We start from the raw sequence: 18,827 nt of genomic DNA on the forward strand, positions 1-18,827 counted from the left end.
GGGGCTGGTCAAGGGTGACAGATATGACTGAGAAGTCAATTCGGAGGTGGCTTTAAAATTGCCCATTGAATCGAGAGTCTCGAAGGTCACCTGTGAGGTGAGCAAGAGTAGTGGGAGGAGAATGTTGTTGGCACAAGCCATCCTGGAGTGTCTGAGAAGAAATTGGAAGGTAAGGGATTTGCTGAGGCAAGCAAACAATTTTATCTGTGAAGGGGAAGAAAATAGAAGCATCAGGAAGGCACGGTGGGGCGAAGGTAAGGACAGAGGTTATGACATGTTTGAAGGCAAAGAGGAAAAATGTAAAATAGAGGTAAGAGTAAGAGGCAGAAGGTTGAGAAGTATGGCAGGATAACTGAAGGGCAGAATCTTGAGCAGGAAGGGGCAGGAATGGGTATCTCATCCTCCCTGAGATAAAAGAAGAGGAACAAAATGGCCACTTTGGAGAGTGGGTGGTTCTTAAAGTAGGGTGAAACCATTGAACAAAGTGCAGGAGAGAGGAGTTATCAGTAATTTGGGAGCAGTGGAGAACTTTTAATCATTCAGAAGTAGAAATGAGCATTAGAGAGAAACAGAAGTTGCTCATTAAGGAGGGTATATCTGATGGGGGTCTGACCCTAAACATGGAGCTAGTAGCTCTAGACCACCTGGTCTTCCCTTTTAATTCCATGTTTAGAGAAAACCCCCTTTTTTACCGCAAGATCAGATGAGCAGTCATTTGTCTTTTCTTTTAGGACTTATTCCCATCTTTGTCTCTTTACATTTCAGACTTTGATTCATTTGGAGTTCCTTTTGGACACTGTTCAAAGTGTAGTCTAGCTATAACTGTTTATAATTTTCGTAGGACAACTGACTAGTCAAAACTCTCCACAGTGATTAAATATGCTATTTTACCATCATGTTTAAATTATTTGCTATCCTAGTATATGTTGGGTTTTCTAATCCATGTCAGTAAGCCTTCATCTTCCACTCAGAATTCCTCTGTATTTATATAACACATTTTAATACTACATCAAACAAGTCCTTCTCTTTCACTGTTCTTCTGTTGCTAAGATTTCTGGGCTCCCACTGTTCATTCTTCCAGAAGAACTTTGGAATAATTTAATACAACTTCAGGAATGTTTTAACAGAATTTTCACTGCAGTTGCATTTGCCTCTTCTATTGGGAAGGGGTAGTTCTCCTTCTCAGAACTTCTGTATACATCTTCATCATCTCTTTTTATGACCCTAGTAAAAATATTTTTAAAAAATTTCTTACTAATTTTATCCCTAGGACTTTATTATTTTTGTTATTTTTCTATTTAAAAAGTATCTCATATGAAATGTATCATAAGATTAAATTATACTAAATGTACAATTTAAAGACTAATGATGAAATGAACACACATGTACCCACTATCCAGCCTAAGAACTAAAACATTACTATACTATTGGAATTTCCTGTGTGTCTGCCATTTTTTGTTGATTTATTCTCCCTCATTTAAAACAAAATCCTGATTTTAGAATCCAGAATTTTATATTAATCACTGTCTTGATTTTTATCTATAGTTTCAAATCTATACATGTATGGATGCATTGCAAGTTGGCTTAATTTTTCTGGTTTTCTTTATATGTAACTGAGTGTGTTGTATTGTTTGCATTTGTCACTCAACATTATTTTGAGATTCATTTATGTTGATGCACCTATTTCTATTTTATGACTGTAGTTTTATTTCACCATTCTATGATGGACATTAGAGTATCGTGTTGGGACTATTGACAAACAGTGCTCCTATGAACATTTTTTATATTCTCTTGAGCATGCACATTATTTCACTAAGGTATTCCTAGGAATAAGTTAGGCATACTGATAGGTACACCTATATTTAGCTTTACTTAATAATCTCAAATTGTTTTCCAGAGAGGTGTTAGTAGAGTATACAAACCCCATCTATGTTCTGACAGTTCCCATTTCTCTACACACTTAAAAAATACTTGGTATTATTAGAATTTTAAATTCTAGACCATCTGGTAAATATGAAGTGACATTTTATTAAGGTTTTACTTGTATTTATCTATTTACTGAAGCTGAATATCTTTTAATGTTTGATGGAACTTTGTCATTTTCTTACTGATTTGTAGACATTCTTTGTATATTCTTGGTACTAGTCCTTTTATTGACCATGTATTCTAAAATTCTTGATTTGTGTCTTCCTTTGGCTAAAGATCAATTAATTTTAATGTAATCAAACTTAGAGTTGTGTGTATGTGTGCGGGAGGCAGTCTTAAAAAGCAGATACTGTTGGTGTTCCAACTGTATCCTACCTATTCCTCAAACTATCTCAAACACAGAAGCTCAGTGGTGATAGTGATGTTTTCCAATCCATTGTTGACTGAAACTATTATGATACAAATAAAAATCAATTACTTGGGAAGTGAAATAAAAAAACAAAACAAAACAGAATACAAGCACTTCCTTTAAAGGTATTTAAATTATTAGGAAAGTGATATTTTTAAAAAACCCAAATACTAGCACTTCCTTTTAAAATATTTACTCTCTGTATCTGTACTTGTCATGGATCAGAAATAATTTCATGGGTCAGTGCTGGTCCACAGACAATGGTTTGGGTGGCACTGTTCTAGTCCCAGTTATACACAATGTCATTTGCTTGCAACACATTGCATCAGCTTCCTTCCTTTCTGTCTCTCGCTTCCTTTCTCCATTTCCACTGGATCATCTCCTAAATAAACTACTTGTAGATGAATCCCTATCTCAGGGTCTACTTCTCAATGAACCCAAACAAGAGGGTCTTATTTAGGAAATACTTTTCATACCCTGAGGTCATAGGACTATTTCCTTAAATTTCCTTCTAAGTTTAAATTTATGCCTTTTATTAAATGTCTACAACCCATGTGCAGTTGTGTTTCCATGTATACGGTGAGATAGGGATCCAATCTTAATTCTTCCTCCCATACAAATGCACCACTTATTGAAAAACATGTTTTTAGTTACTCAGCTAATCTGCCATGCCACCTGTGCCTTCTATCATACCTCTACATATGCTCATATCAAAGATTTTTCTCATTTTCTTTAACTGTTCTATTAGACTATCTCTGTTTCAATAGGATACCTTCTTAAAAGTCACAAAGAAGTTTAAGTCTTTATATCTGGTACAGCAAGATCTGTAACTTTGTATTTCATGTTCAGGACTTTCTTAGTTATTCTTGCCTTTTGCTCCTGTATATGCATTTTAGGAACACCTTGCGAATTTTCAAAATTTTATTTTTATTTTGAAATTGCATGAATTATAGATTAGTTGGGAGTGAATCTGTCTTTAAAATATTAGGTCTTCCCATCCATAAACATGGTCTATTTTGTATTTAGGTCTTCTTTACTCTCTTTCAGTGCTTTATATATTTATATTTATATATATTAAAATTTTTAGACTTATTCCTAATATTTTATTTTTATTGCCAATGTGAATGGTTATTTAAATACAACATGCTTGTTAGGTAAAGAGAAATGCAGTTGACTTTTTAATGTTTACTTCCTTGATAAACGTGCTTTATTCTCATTTACTGTAATTGTGTGCAGATTTCTTTGGGTTATCTATGCAGACAATCACAGCATCTGCGGTTAATAATAGTTGTTGTTTTCCAACCGTAACTCTTCCATTCATTTTCTTGTCTTCAAATAGGGCTACCAATACAATATTTAATGGAAATAATGCTAAGCATCTGTATTTTTTCTAATTTTATAGATGATTTTATGATTTTTTTCTTGAATTGTTTTTCTTATATTTTGCCAGAAATTTGTCCATTTCACCTAAGCTTCATGTTTGTTAATATAAATTTATATATATCATTTTATCCTTCTTGGCCTTTTTGTGAAATAATCACTATGCAAATGCATAAAACAAACGTAGCATCTCATTAATTTACCAAGTCAACTTTATACTCCCCAAATGTAACCATTCTCCTAACATTATTAGTACTAATGACTTTGGTTTTCTTTACAGTTTTTCCTCCTCAACACTACAGGTTTTTTTGGGGGGACAGGTTTTTTAAACTTTAAATAAATGGGATCACACAGTGTATGTAAATTTGTACTTGATTTCTTTTGTACAAATGTTCATGAGATTCAAATTTCATGTGACTTGTGCATTCATTTTTGTTGTTTTCCTTATTTTTAGTTTTTTCATTGTAATATTTTTGAGTTTTATTTTCAATTACTGTAGATAATGCTGCTACAAACATTCTGGTACATTTAACCTGAAGCACATGCACACAAGTTTTTTTGGGTACATACCTAGGTGTGGAATTACTGGACTATGAAGTATGATTATTTTAAAATATAAAAAATAGTGCTAAACTCCTTTCCACAGACCAGTCTGATAACTAACATCTTTAAGGTATTATCTTCCCTTCCATAAACATGTTCCATTACTACATTTCGATATTTTTGTTGGGCATGCGCGCTAATGATTTTTTTAAAGTGTTTTTGTTTAACTCGGAGGATGTTTGCTCTGAATTATCAGATAAATTCCCTTTAAAAGAATGAAAACAGTTTCATCAGTCCAGTAATCTTTCTTTATATGATTTATAAGAGGCAGCCTGTGATGGTCCAAGTTTGAGTTGAGGTGGGCTCTGCTAGTGATTTCCGAAGGCCCTGTTTTGAATAACTGTATCCCAGAGCAAAAGGGAAGAATTTAGATATGCCTGTCCATTTCTTAGACAGATAAGAGGTCTGCTTGCTTGTGGGGGTTAGGGAAGGAAGCTAACCAGGCAGCCGGAAGCCTCTCTGTAGAGAAGGCTGTTCTGGGGTGCGTTGGGGGCAGCCTGAAGTTGCTGGGAGCACTAGCCCTTCCCTTGACTGGAGTGTCTCTTCCCAATGAGAGCTTTTCGTTAAATCCCTCTGCTATCCTTACTTACCATCAGGTTTGGCATTTAAAGATGCCTGCAACTTTGAGATCTCACTAACCCACCCCCACCTGCCTGACCACCAGCTCCATGACCTTCCATTGCCTTCAGCCCTGGTCAGTCAAGCTTAAGGGGATTAATGTAGTTATGGTTGGAAGCCCTTTTCTCTGCCCACCCCCCCCCCCCCCACCAAGGGGTGTGCTGTTCTTTCCAGGGTAGAGTCACAGGTCAGTCATTATTTTCCCCATTCAGGCCTTTGCAGTAATTCCTCCTGGTGTAGTTAATGGCATTCTTCTATACGCCTCAAGCCCGGTTGATAGTGTTTCTCTCTATATTCGGGGAGGGTGTAGTTTAGCAAGGGTGATTAGATGGCCGTCTTGAATCAAAAACTCTTATTTTCAGCATTAAGACTCATAAAGCATAGCGTGGTTGTAAAGATCATGGGGTAGAGCTAGATTGCCTGGGTTTGAGTCCTGTTCTCACTACTTATTTGCTGTATAACTTTGGGCAGTTGCTTAGTCTTTGCCTCAGTGTCCTGGTTTTAAAATGGGGATAAAAAATAGGTTTCATAGGTTGCTGTGGGGTTCAAAACATTAATGTATGAAGTGCTTAGATGAGTACCTGGTGCAGAGTAGATTCTCTGTGTGTTTGCTCCTCCTTGCCCCCTGCCCCCACTCACATTCTCTGAGAACTGCTCTAGTGTTCTCAAATCACCAGTTTGATTTTTTCAGAGCCTAGTGACATCATTCCCATTTCCAGTGATACCCTTACCTCGATTTTTTTTCTCAATATAATGGTGTTACATTGCTCATCTTAGAAGTCATATCTTCTTGTAGTTTATTGAGGATCTTAAACTGCTTTCTACAATCTTCTTCTGATTTCTATGTTAAATAACTTTTAAATCTATTTTGTCTCTGCTGATTCAGGATTCATTCATTCAATAACATATTTGTTGTGTTCTTAGGATCTATCTGGCATTGTTCTAAGTGCCTGGGAAAGAGCAGTAAACAAAAGGGGGAAAAAGAATCCTAGCTTTTGTGGAGTGCATTCTGATAGGAGAACACAGATAATAATGAAAGGTATACTAAAACATGAGCATATCAGATGATAAATGCTAAGGAGATATGGAAATTGGGGAGGACAGACAAGGAGTGTGGTGCTGGAAGGGTTCAGGTTTTTAATAGAATGGTCAGATTGTCCCAGAAAGGTGACATTTGAGTAAAATTCAAAGGAAGAAAACAGGACTGGTTCCTTTATTTGAAGGAAGGTCATTCTGGTCATAGGGAATATAGGGAATGACAGATGCAAAGGCTGGGAGGTGGGAAAATACTTGACATATTTGAGGAACAGCAAGTAAGGTGACTGGAGTCAAGTAGTGAGGCAGAGGCAGAAGAAGAAGAAGTCAGAAAGACAACAAAGGCCTGGTCATATCGGGCCTGGTGAGCCACTATAAGGACTTGAGCTTTGTTCTCAGTGACATCACAGAAGATCCAAGGTAAAGGTGGTTCTCTGGGGTTGTGCAATCCAAGGAACTTATGGTGCAATAGAAGTGAGGAGTCAAGTTTGGTGGTCTGAGCCATGAATAAAATGGAGGTGTCATTCACAGATGAAGAAGATTGTGGGAAGAATGAGTTTGGTGGTGGTTGAGGGATGATCAGAAACTTGGCTTTGGACATGTTTAATTTGAGAGGTTATTAGCAATCCAGGTGGAGAGGTTGAGCAGTCAGTTGGATAAATGACTAGGAGGCTGGGGAGAGTCCTGGCCTGGAGATATCAATTGGGGGAATCATCAGCATATGGATGGATTTTAAAGCCAAGAAACTCGATGCAATAATCAGGGGAATGAGTTTGGATCAAGGGTCGGCTAACTATGGGCTGCAGGCTAAATCCAACCAGCTGCCTTGTTTTGTGAATAAAATTTTATTGGAACCTTGCCATACCCACTGGTGAATGCATTGTCTCTGTTGCTTTTATAATCCAGTGGTAGAGTTGAGTAGCTGCCACAGACATTGCCTGGTCCGCAAAGCCTGTATTGCTCAGTAAGGGACCATCAAAAGACCTGGAAGAGGAGCCACTAAGATGGGAGGAAAGCCAGAACTGTGGGGTGTCCTGGAAGCCAAGTGCAAGCACTGTTTTAAGGAGGAATTGATAACCAGCAGTGTCAAATACTGCCAAGTGGTTAAGTAGGAAGATCTAACTCTGAGTGCTAACAATTGGATTTAGCAGTGTGAAGGTCATTTTGAAAAGTACTATTTTGGCAGGATGGTAAGGATTAGAGTTGCTTTGGTTGAATAGGTCAAGAGGGAATAGAAGGGAAAAATGGATATATAGATTAGACAGTAGCTGGAGAAGAAAGTAGGACTAGGTGGTTTATATATGGGAGAAATACAGGTTTTGTGCAAAGTAAAAAAATGATGTTATAGAGGAAAAATTTATAGTAGAGTAGAAGGAAACAATTACTACAGCAATGTCCTGGAATAAGGAAAAAGAAATAGGATTTGGTGTGTTAATTAGGGAGATTGGCCTTTATTTAGAAAACGAATTTTTCATCCACAGCAGCAGGGGGCAAGGCAGGGTATGTGGACGCCATGGTGGGAGAGGAAAGCAAGTCTCTTCTTTGAATGACTTCATATTCTTGGGTGAAATAGACAACAGAGTCCAGAGAAGATGGTAGAGGTGCTGGAGGTCTGAAAATGGGGAAGAAACATTGTTTAGAAGTGTAAAGGATGAAAGGACCAAGGAAACAATGCATGACTGGGCAGTGTTAAAGACCTGCTCTTGCAAATGCTTATGGCTCCAAGGTGAGAGAAGGCAGCATGGTACACTGCAGTCAGCTGCAGAAAGGAAGGCCCAGAATAGTCAGAGAATGAGTTGTAACCAGGTAGTGATCTTGCCACTGAGTACACAGAACGAGAGTAGAGCCTGGAGTTGGGGTAATGCAATGGAGTGACCAGAATGATTGGCCGTGGAACTTAAGGTAGTTGGAGAGGGGGCTGAGGACAGTGAGTAGGCAGCAGGGCCTGGTGGGGCTGGATATGGGAAGCTACAGGACTAGAAGGAGAGAGTTGAAAAAAGAGATGTGGACAGTGAGATGTTTGAAATTGAGATACCAGAGGTCTTATAGGAGATTTTTGAAATGGTCCCTTGCCCACAACTCCCAGGAATCATTCCTAGATCCCTTATTTAATTTTCCTGAGTTACACCCTCTTGCATAAAAGCTTACTACTAAGTCTGATGTTGGCCACACACCACTTAGCACAGCTCTTGGCAGAGAGTAAGTTATATATATAACTTTTCAGGTAGTACACCTTGAAGAGGTTGGTGGTACGATGTTCCCATTTTACAAATGGGGGCACTAAAGCATAAAGAATGCAATAATTTTCTTAGGATGGCATTAAAAAGTTATGAATGATGCCTGGATATAGCCTAGATCCTTTTGTTCCAAGGTATTCTCTGAATCACTCCTTTCTACTAGCTCATGCTAGACACGTGGGTTCAGTAGGGTGAAAGGCTTCTCACCTCCTGCTAGTGGCAGAACCAGGAAATCTAAGCCCCAGGCTAAGGCTATTTCCACCCCACCACGTTCTACCACTATATAGGTCAAGATGTCCTTTTCAAAGAAGTAGACTTACTTTCATTTAATAAAAGTGGGTTTTTCTTTTTTTACTCTCATTGTGAAAAGACTTTCTTTTTTTGTTTTATCTTCTAATTCTGTGTCACTTTATCCTTCTTTTTTTCTTTGCAGTTCTTTAATGAATCTACATTTTCCCTTTCCACAATTTCATTTCTTCTATCTAACAGCATGGAACTTTCCATCCTTTTGACAGAGTTCTACAACAAAGGTTAATTACTTTATAATTTCATTCTCTTAAAAAGCACACTAAAACTGCTAATTTTAACTGTGCTTTTTGTCAGTAGGTTCATGTAAATTCACTGTAATTAAACCAGATGTTTTCTTATGCCTTAAAGTCAGGTGGTAATTTAAGGGAAATTTTCAGTTCAACATAAAGGAGGTCAGAGTGTCATCAAGGGAAAGTCCTTTCCTTTCTTTCCTTTCTTCCCTACTCTTCTCCTTCCTGCCCTCCCCTTTTATCCTTTCCTCTATTCTCTTCTATTTTCATAATGCAAAAGTGGGGTTAATGATGGTGAACCTGGAGAGTAGCTGTGAGAAGTCAGGTTGCAGCATTTATAAAATCACAGAGCCCTGCAAGGTCAACAGAAGTTCCCCTTTCTGCCTGTCTTGCTAGGTCATTCATTTTTTTGCCCCTCCATTCCAGGCATCATATTTGTTGGTTCATTGTTGGTTCTTGTTCATTATAAAGAGTTTCAAAAACAACCTGAGAAAAATTAAAATAATTTGAAAATTGCTTAGAGGCCACGAGTGTCTTTAAGTGAGTCTTACGGAGATAAAGTAGACTGATTTAGACAACTTTATTCTCATATTTTCCAGTCTTGTTAGTAGAAAAATATTTTTTCTAGATAAATCTTTATATATTAAGATGTCAAATACAGTCTGTTAATAGAACTCTACAGGGGTATGCTAGTAAATGTTTCACAACAAACTCTTGGAGTGGGGAGGGGGAAAGGAGAAGCAGCTCTAATTTCTTTGCTGATTTTCATGGTGTAGATAATTCCATCATGGCCAATTTCAATCAACGAACATATTGCTGAGCTCAGAGGTGGGAAGAAATGTTAATAATCAGCTCTAGCAAGTCAGTTTGAGTCGGCTTTGAATCTAGCTAAAATACATTGTACATACCCCCACCTTCTTAAACAATGTATGTAAATGGGGCCCCTGGTATCAGGAAGGGTGCATTGACTGTGATGTCAGATATATTCATTCAACAAATAGTTAATGAGAACACCTACTATGCATCACACACTGTTCTTGGTGCTGGGAAAATGTGGCAGTTAAAAAAAAATAGAAAAAAATCTGCACCCTCATGAAGCTTGCATTTCTGAAGGAGGGACAAGACAATAAACTGAAAAATATATATACAGTATTTCAGATGATGATAAATGCTATGGGAAAAAAATAAAGCAGAGAAGAGCATTGAGGGGGTTTGATTAGGTATAGGATTGTGCATAAGGTGGGCAGGAAAGGCCTCACAGGTAACATTTGGGATCTGTTATTGGCTCTGCCATTTGTTAACTTGGTGGCCCTGGGCAGGGTTCTTAAATCTTCTGAGTCTCAGATGCTTCTTCCCCACAACTTTATCAATAGCATCTGTATCAGTGCTTGGGTTGACTGTAAGCATATGGAATGGCAGCACAATGCCTAGCTCACAATGGGCAGTCTACCAATTGTTAATTCCCCCCATTTACAGTGTCTCAAGGTCATCTATGAATCATCTAAAATCTGAACTCTAATAAAGTGATGATTTCATGACTTCGTAAGGTATGCATAGATTTTTACCCTACTCTAGATGACCCTGCATGTTCACTTGTTGCCTGTTATTCTTGCCATTACACGTTTCCTCTCACTTGACTCTTACTCAGGTTTTACTGACCACATCTTACTAAATGTGTACCTATCCCCAACAACACGAAGCCTCCTTTTAGCTTACTGTGAGCTGAGAAATCAGATGACGAGGCTTGTTAGAAATGCATATAAAATAGATACTCATTCCTCAGGGTATGGCAGTCTTCCCTACAATTAAAGGACATGAGCTTTTTAAGCATAATTTATTATATTAAATATAACAATGTCTTGTACATATCTAATCATATTAAATATCAACTATATGAATCATATAATCATATTTTATATAATCGTATATTATGGGAGTTAAAATTTCTTTAATGTAAATAGGGATGAGGGTTTGGTGTTAAGGTTAAATAAGTATATTGTTGGTTGAAGTGTAAAATGATACAGCTTTTATGGAGGCACATTTTCTAACATCTAACAAACTGCAAATGCATTTACCCTTTTATCCCAGTAATCCCATTTTAGGAATTTACCCCAAAGATGTAGCTCCATAAATACCAAACAACATGAAGTTATTTGCTGCAGTATTATTTTCCATAGCAAATGCTGGAAACAATATCTGTGTTTCTAGGACAATGACTTAATAATCTATGGTAAGGGTTTTAACAAGGGGTCCATGAGCTTGAATTTAAATTAAAAAAAAAACATTCTTGTGGGGACATGTTGGAGCAGGTGTGATGTATTTATTAGATAATACACAGCATAGTGTGGACTTAGTAAGCAGTCTGTGGTTTTCACCTGACTGGCAATGGGGTGTGTAGAACAAGAAAAGGTTAAGAACCCCTGATCTATGGCATATCCACGCAGTCAAGTATCAGGCAGCTATTATGAAGAATGAAGATAATCCTTACAGACTGATAGAGAGGAATTTCTAAGATGTATTTAAATAAAAAAGATATATATATATATTTTACATTAAAAGAAATGAGAATATTTACTGTTTGAAAATGTACTATAGGAAAGAGCCCTGAAAAGAATGAAAGTGGTTGCCTACCAGGTGTGGGTAAGAACAGGGTGAGGGAGATAGGTAGGGATGGTGGCAATATTTCTCTGAGTGCACTTTTTTAATATAGCTTTGACTTTTGAGCCATAGAACTGTTTATCTATTTAAAAACAATGAAATTCTATAAAAAAGGATGGGTGGGAGGCTAGCCCTAAAATTGAAACAAATGAATTTGACTGGATATCAAATCGATCACAAAACCATATGGAAGAAAAGAATTAAGTTGTGTATGTTTTTAATGCAGTATAGACTATATACCCTCAGTGAGATAGTCTAAGGACAAAAAGTCTGACATCTTTAGCCTAACCTACTAGCTTTATTGCTTGTTAGTGGGATTGGTGTTGTAGTTCTGAAACTGTTGCGTGCCTTGTAGGATGGAGCAATTGAAAAACTTTGTGGGTGGGAAACAGTTGTCACTGTGGGAGAAGGGAGACATGGGTATGGAATGAAGGAAAGTGCACACATATCCTGAGGTGTTGCATTTGAATCAGTATGAGTTCATGGCTTAAGACAGATAAATTATACCCCCCAGCTCCATCTACTTAAAGAGCCTAGAGGCAAAAAATGCACGTTTGAGCACACCTGAGATATATATCTTAGTGCCTAAATACCATTCCCCACTGAAAGCAATCAGAAATCCCTAGGAAAGTGGTTTATTTCAAGTTCGGGGCAGGGACATTACAAGGATAGCCTGAAATATTTCATTGTGCCAGAAAGCAAGGAAGACTAATAAGGATGTAACAAAAGGACTTAGGAACCAGCTTGAAGGGACTCCTGCTGGCTAGACTTGGGACAATTTTAGCATCAAGCAGAATAATGATAGTAATGGATGTAAATACATTGTATTAAAACAACCTTTGAGTTCACGGGGACCCTAAAACATGGGAGTGCGGAAGAGGGAAAGCTCTTTTGCAAAGAAGAATGCCAGTTAATAAGTACAGAGAGAATGATAGATTTAAAAATCATCCTTTAATAAACACGTAATGGATTCAGGTGAGGATTCACAAGGAGTGCTGAAACCATTGGGTGAAATGTTAGCAGGGAATGTGTATTTACACAGTCTCAAAGTATCACTCACAGACCAGCTATGAATTTATAAAGGAAAAAAGTACCACAATCACAGTGGTGGGATTGGATGGTCCCCATCTTACCAAAGTGACCAAACATAGACCCTTGTCAATAGAGGGTCTACCTGACATTATGTACCTGCTGACATAATACAGTAAGAAATATACATCAACACCCATTCAGTATTTTTGTCTAAAATGCCTCACATTCTGATTTTGTCACATAGAATCAGGTTTAACATTACTGGGAATGTGAATGTATTAGCTTACTTTGAAATTTAATATGCACTCTCCTAAATGTTATGGTATTGTGGATATCTAAGTGAGAGTCCTAATTCTTAGGTCATGTCTATGTTCCAGGTGTCATGATTTCTGAAACTTACTTTCAAATAAATAAAGCATATGCAAGTGTCAGTGTGTATACATTTGTGGGGCTTGTAGGCCTTTGTACTATTCATTAGGTTTGAAACACCCCAAAATGTTGTGTGAATAGAGGATACAAGTAACTGCACAGACAGTTCCCAGCTGGGGTCTAGTGCAGTGTAGATGCGTCTAACTGCAACCAATGTGAGAGCACCATCAATGTGGTTTTCATATTTCAAGGTCTTATATTCAATTTCACAATCTCAGCTGTGACCTGGATAAAGGTAGAGAAGTAACCACTGAAGTGAGCTGAGGTTTTGCCTGGTCCTAACAGAAAAGGGGAAAATAACCCTTCTAGTCTCCCATCAACAGCTGCTCCCAGGTGAAGCCATGGGGCTCAGTAGCCTCGTGCTTCCCTCTCCAGCAGCAGATTAACTACATAGGCTCTCAAAAACCCTGGGGTGCGGGAGTTACAAATCCTACAAATTCCCCAGAAGACAATTTTGTAGCACTGATGAAAACAGCATGAATCCAGACAGCTCATCCCAGCAGTTGCTCTTTGCCTCCCCAACAGTAGTTTCAGTTAATCGGCTAGAACCACGCTCTATGTTGAGCTTGTCCTTGAGGTGAGTGAGTTCCCAGCAGACAGAAATGGTGCCACCCACCTCTTTAGAAGAATAAACTAAACTTAGCAAACAGATGGTGCTTGCATTCTTAGGCCTGCCTTCAGTTCATTGGCTCCAGCTATAGAACTAGATCTGGTGTACCCTTGGGGTGTTTCTAGTATGATAACATCTACACATCTCAGTAGAATGAGAATTGATGTTTTATTAATGGTATTTAGTTAACTTTTAATTTGAAAGCATTGCTTCTCTCATATTGTTTGGATAAAGGCATTATGGTTTTTGCTTTTTCCCCTGGTAACCAGGAGGAGAAAGGGATGTTTGGGAAGAGGTCAAGGTGACTCTTGAAGTGGCACAAGATCTAGGGCAAGGTGTGGCAGCTTTATCAGAAGCAAAACCCAAAGCCACAGCTCCCAAAGTCTAAGCTGGAAGCAGAATGAAGCCAGGATGAGCTGCCCAAGCTCCTTGGTTGGATGGAGATCTGTTCATGGGAAGCAGAACATTCAGATGTCCTGGAGACACTGATGTGGGTGGAGAACTGTACCCACAGAGGACTGGCCAGGGAGGTGAAGAGAGACAAGGCAACAGAGACTCGTCCCTCCTGCTGCTACCTCCAGAGATACCTTTTGAAGCACAACTTGGGCGTGGAAAGAGTGAATGTGAGGATGAATTTGGAAGAGGGTCAGGGATAGGGTATCAAAGTGTGTGATGTAAACTTCCAGGTCTAGGATGAGATTCAGCATAAGTGAGAATTGGTGACAGGGGAGAAAAAGGTGGCACTCTTTATTCTATCTCCTCATGGGTCTTTGCAGCTGAAAATGTAGGTCTGAGCTCTACCAGAGGCTACTACTGGTTAGGGGTCCTTAGAACCTGATCATATTCCACCAGAGAACTAGAAGGAATTACCATGGTAAAGGCACTGTCCTGAGGATCCAAAGGTTAATCTGGGTCTAATGGTGTATTTGCCCATGTGAATAATGACAGTGCTCTGCCCAGGTCCCCTCTGATTCTTTATACCACTTTTGTGTCCCTCTGCCCTTTGCCTACATGTTCAGAGAGCCAAAAGTTCCTGAGATTTCATTTCTCAATTCCCCCTCTCCACCCCAGTCTATAACCATTGCTGGACTTGACCTGAGGAAGTACCTTTGTTGGGCTTCTTCTCCTCCTCCCTTCCCAGTCTCCCCTGGGAAAACTTCCTTAATCAAACACTGGCATAAAAAGTCTTATTTCAGAGTCTGATTCTGGGAAACTAAAGATATCCCACAAAGCCAGAGGCAGCCAGACTAGAGGAAGAATCCAAATTCAACTATGGAGAAGTGTTTCCTAGCTGAATCTAGGAAATTTCATCCACCATAAATGAGCTAACTGCCTTAGTGGAGTTACCTACAAATTGAGGTGGGAGCCTGGGAAGGAACACCTAAGTTAGCACGGGGCATTCAGGGAACACTTCCTGGATGAATAACATTTGAGGCAAGACTTGAAAGATGAGTGAAATTTGTCTTGCAAACATGGAATGAGAGGTCATTCCAAGCAGGGAGACTGCATGGTAAGGACAGAGAGGCAGGAGAAGTCAAGCATTCTAGGAAGTAGAAGTGGCTTTATATTTCTGGATTATTGAGAGATAAACTGCAGGAAGCAGAATCAACAGATCCTTGTGGGATATATCCAAGCTGATTTTCAGGTCTCTACCTTGAGTTACAAGATGCTTCTCATCGAGAAGGGGAACAGTGGGAGGGGGTTCAGTGTAGAAGAGAGTGTTCATATTTGGATACCTTGAGTTTGAGATGCCTGTAAGAGATCCAGGTATATATTCTTGGTACATTTGTTGGATATACTAAGCTCTTACATGTGTATTTTCTGATTTTAATTCTTACCGAATCTAAGATTGTCTGACTCCCAAATTGACATGCTTCAAAAATGATTTACCCATTCTCTTTGGTGAACAGTCAGTGTGGTGACCACCTTGGGCATAGAAAGCAGTATAAAGTGAGAAGAGGGATGAGCTATAGAAGAAGAAACTTGAACATGCATCTGGGGCAGCGTTGTTGTTTATGGGAGCAGTGCCTCCTGGAGTTGTGCAATGCATAGCCTGAGGGTTCCTTCTTAAAGACCTTGGAGAAGAGGCAGATATAGAGGGGGAGATTAAAGAGAAGAAAAACTAAAACCAGCATACAGGCATGGCCCAATGAAGAGGTTTAATGCTCCCCATCCCCAGGTGAGCTCACCATCCTCCTCCGTCTGTACCACCAGCTCCTCGCTCTCCATCCGTCCCTCAGGGTTGGACAGCAGGAGCCGCAGGCGGATGGTCATGAAGGGGCGCAGGCCCCGGAGCGTGTAGTGGGAGGAGGTCTGGATGACCTCCTCCGCCTCGTATTGCTGCTGGTTGAACACGTACTGGTACTGCACCGTGAGGTTGTAGCTATGGCAGCGTGTTACCGCATAGCCGAAGGGTTCCCACTGCAGGGTCAGCTGCCGGGCTCGGATGTCCACAATCTCCACGTTCTGTGGGCCGTGCACTGGGTCTGCAAGACAGGCACACAGGGGCTCTTAGGGTGCTGTCAGCCTGCAGGTGTCCCTAGCAGGCAAAAGTCTGCTGGAAATGGGAGAACAGCTTCCCTGAACATATCTGAACCGCTCACTATTGCCTTCATGGTTTCTTCCACCTGCAGTTAACATTTTTCTTTAAACCAATTGCCTTTTTCTTATTGAAATACATGCATCTTAAAGAAAACACAATGCTATGTAAAGGGAAAACCCAAACCACTTGCCATAAATAAATTTTAACCATACAAATAAGTGCAAGATTTGTGGTTGTCCAGGGGCTGGGGGAGAGGGGATGTGGCTTCTTACTGGACGTCGGGTTTTCTTTTGGGGTGATGAAAATGTTTTGAAACTCGACGGAGGTGGTTGCACAACATTATGAATGTAATAAATGCCACCAAATTGCTTGTTTTAAAATAGTTAATATTACGTTTTGTGACTTTATCTCAATTAGAAAACTTAAAAAATAAATGCAAAATTGTTTTTTTGGAAAGGTTCATCAAGACACCACCAAAACCCCTCTCGGGTCCTGCCAACGGTGCTTATGCAGCGTTTTAGGGATATTCTTATTTCAAGTTCTGCACTGCTTCCTCATATTTAATCCAGCCACAGCTTCTCCCCTTGGGAAATCAGCCTCCCCACTCCAGTTATCAGCCTTGAGGCGTGTGGGATAGAAATGGAGCCGCCCTCCTGCCAACAGCTCCCAGCCTATCCAAATAGCCACCATGACCTGCTTGCTCTGCCTTGGAATGTCCCCTCCTTTTGTTGACATGTCATCATTTCACAGCTTTCTGCAATGGCCCTCAACACTCCTTTCCTTCCTCTCATATTTCTTTTAGACAGACCCTTCCTGGTCCATCATTCTAAAAGCACATCTGATCTCCTCTTCTCACCCCACCTCTCTCTCCCTCTCCATCCCTTCCCGCGGATCTTGGTCATAGACCTCCATATAGGACACCGACTGTATCTTATGTAATTATCAATATTCTGTTTAAACTTTAGAGAAACTGGATGTCTTTGTACAGAAGAGAGTGTACCAGACAGATGTTGTTTAAAAAAAACCCTACGTGTAAAGTGCATTCCCCGTTATGATGTGGTTAGGTATTTGCTACGTTGTAAGCACCACAATTTCATGATTGCAGCCTCACAAGTTCTTGTGTCCTCAGATTCCTTAGCCAGGAGTAGCTAAACCCAGGCTAGAGATTAAATCAGTATTTTTCCCCCCTTTTGCATACCATCGACAGGACTTTGCCAAGTTATATAACCTCGTTAGATCTATTTTTTTTTCCATCTGCAAAGTGGTGATAATCATAATGGCTGCCTAATGGGACAGTAACAAGAGATTTAAATGAGATATCTCTTACAAAGGAGTTAGAATTATACCTGAAACTTAAGAAGCACTCGCTACATGGTAGCTGTTGTTTTAGAAATAATAATAGAGTAATGATTCCTATGCAGTACCTACCCTGAACTTCTTGTCAGTGACAGTGCTGGGTAGACTCTTGTTGTAAAATGACAGACTAGGATTGCATCCTTTTTCTGACCTTCAGAGCAGTTAGGGGTAGCACCAAGGCAGTGATAAAGCTGATTGGGGGGGGGGTCTTAGTGCTATTTGAGTTCCCTAATCTGTCCCTATGGGGAAAAAAATCTTGTCCCTTGTGCCAGAGCCTTACTAAGAAATACACTTCAAAATGGTCTTCCTCTAAGACAATGCCCAGAAACGTCCAGGAGCCTGGCAAGCCAGCCCCAGATATGGTCACTGTTAGTTGCCTGAGGCTTCTGGGGAGAGTGGGCAGCCCTGGCTCTGGGTCACTTTAGGAATTCAGCCACTTATAGCTCAGTTGTTCATGCCCACATGCCCTTTGTGTAAAGGAGAGTCAGTGTCCTAAAAGCAGGCAGGTGACTTTGAAAACGTGACATTGAACAAGTTGCTCAGGGCACACTCTGTGCCAGGCACAGTGCTGTGTCCAGGTGCAGCAGGAAGGTGAATATCACAATCTGACCCATGGTGGGTTATGACCCAGGGTGGCCGATGTGCTTGGCTAGGTAACTCATGGTGGCTCAGGCCAAGCTTAGGACAAATGTCCAAATGCAGGCTCAGTGGAAAGCTGCTTGCCTGGGATGGCCCAAGCATCCTCCCCAGCCTTGCCCACCTGGAACCATGCCCCTTGTCCAGATACCAGAGCTCTCATGGCAGGGAGGGTGCCTGCCTCTGCTTAGCACCTCTTTGAAACTCTTCATCTGGGTATACCTTCAAATCATATCCCAAACCCCAATGAGATGACCACCCTCCCAGCTCTCCAGCCTCACATCATTTGACTGTAAAAACAGGGGCGTTTAAGACCCATTGAAGTCTAAAGTCAAGACCACATCTTGTCAAACAGCTTAAAGGTACCATATCCCATGTGAAATATAATTTGAGAACCCCAATATGCTCCTAAAGCACAAACAAAACGGTAAAAATCCTTTATGGAACAGTGGCCACAGTGCTGTGACCTATGACCTGCTTTACAGATAAGAAACTGAGGCCCAAAAAGGTCAAGGAACTTGTACAGAGGAGGAAGGCTAACAAATGGCAGAGTGGAGTTTTGAACTTGTGTCTTTCTGACTCTATGGCTTTTTTCCTCTCCCTTCCCCTCTCCTCCACTTCCTTCCCCTCCCCTCCCATAAACTCAGGGATGATGTCAGCACATCTCAGTCTGTTTTCAGTCCAGAGACCCTCAGAGAAGACCCTCAATAAGTATCAGGCGCTACTTTGTAAACCTCACAAACTCAGTCTCTTTGCGAGGCAAAGGTTGACCTGAAGCTGCCCAATGAACCACAGAACTGAGTTTTGGTGTCTCTGA

The 18,827-nt window shown here is 40.1% G+C and overlaps 1 protein-coding gene across 2 annotated transcripts in view; it reads right to left on the reverse strand.

Moving 5' to 3' along the window:
* Positions 1-18,827, reverse strand: part of PTPRT (protein tyrosine phosphatase receptor type T) — a 1,175,887-nt gene that overhangs the window by 417,807 nt on the left and 739,253 nt on the right. For both annotated transcript variants that reach the window (XM_058287117.2, XM_071211722.1), the window contains exon 8: positions 15,666-15,962. In XM_058287117.2, coding sequence (XP_058143100.2) covers positions 15,666-15,962 — 297 coding nt within the window. The remainder of the gene's footprint in view (positions 1-15,665; positions 15,963-18,827) is intronic.

This window comes from Dasypus novemcinctus, chromosome 24, assembly GCF_030445035.2.
Source record: "Dasypus novemcinctus isolate mDasNov1 chromosome 24, mDasNov1.1.hap2, whole genome shotgun sequence".
In the NCBI taxonomy this organism is placed as follows: Eukaryota; Metazoa; Chordata; class Mammalia; order Cingulata; family Dasypodidae; genus Dasypus; species Dasypus novemcinctus.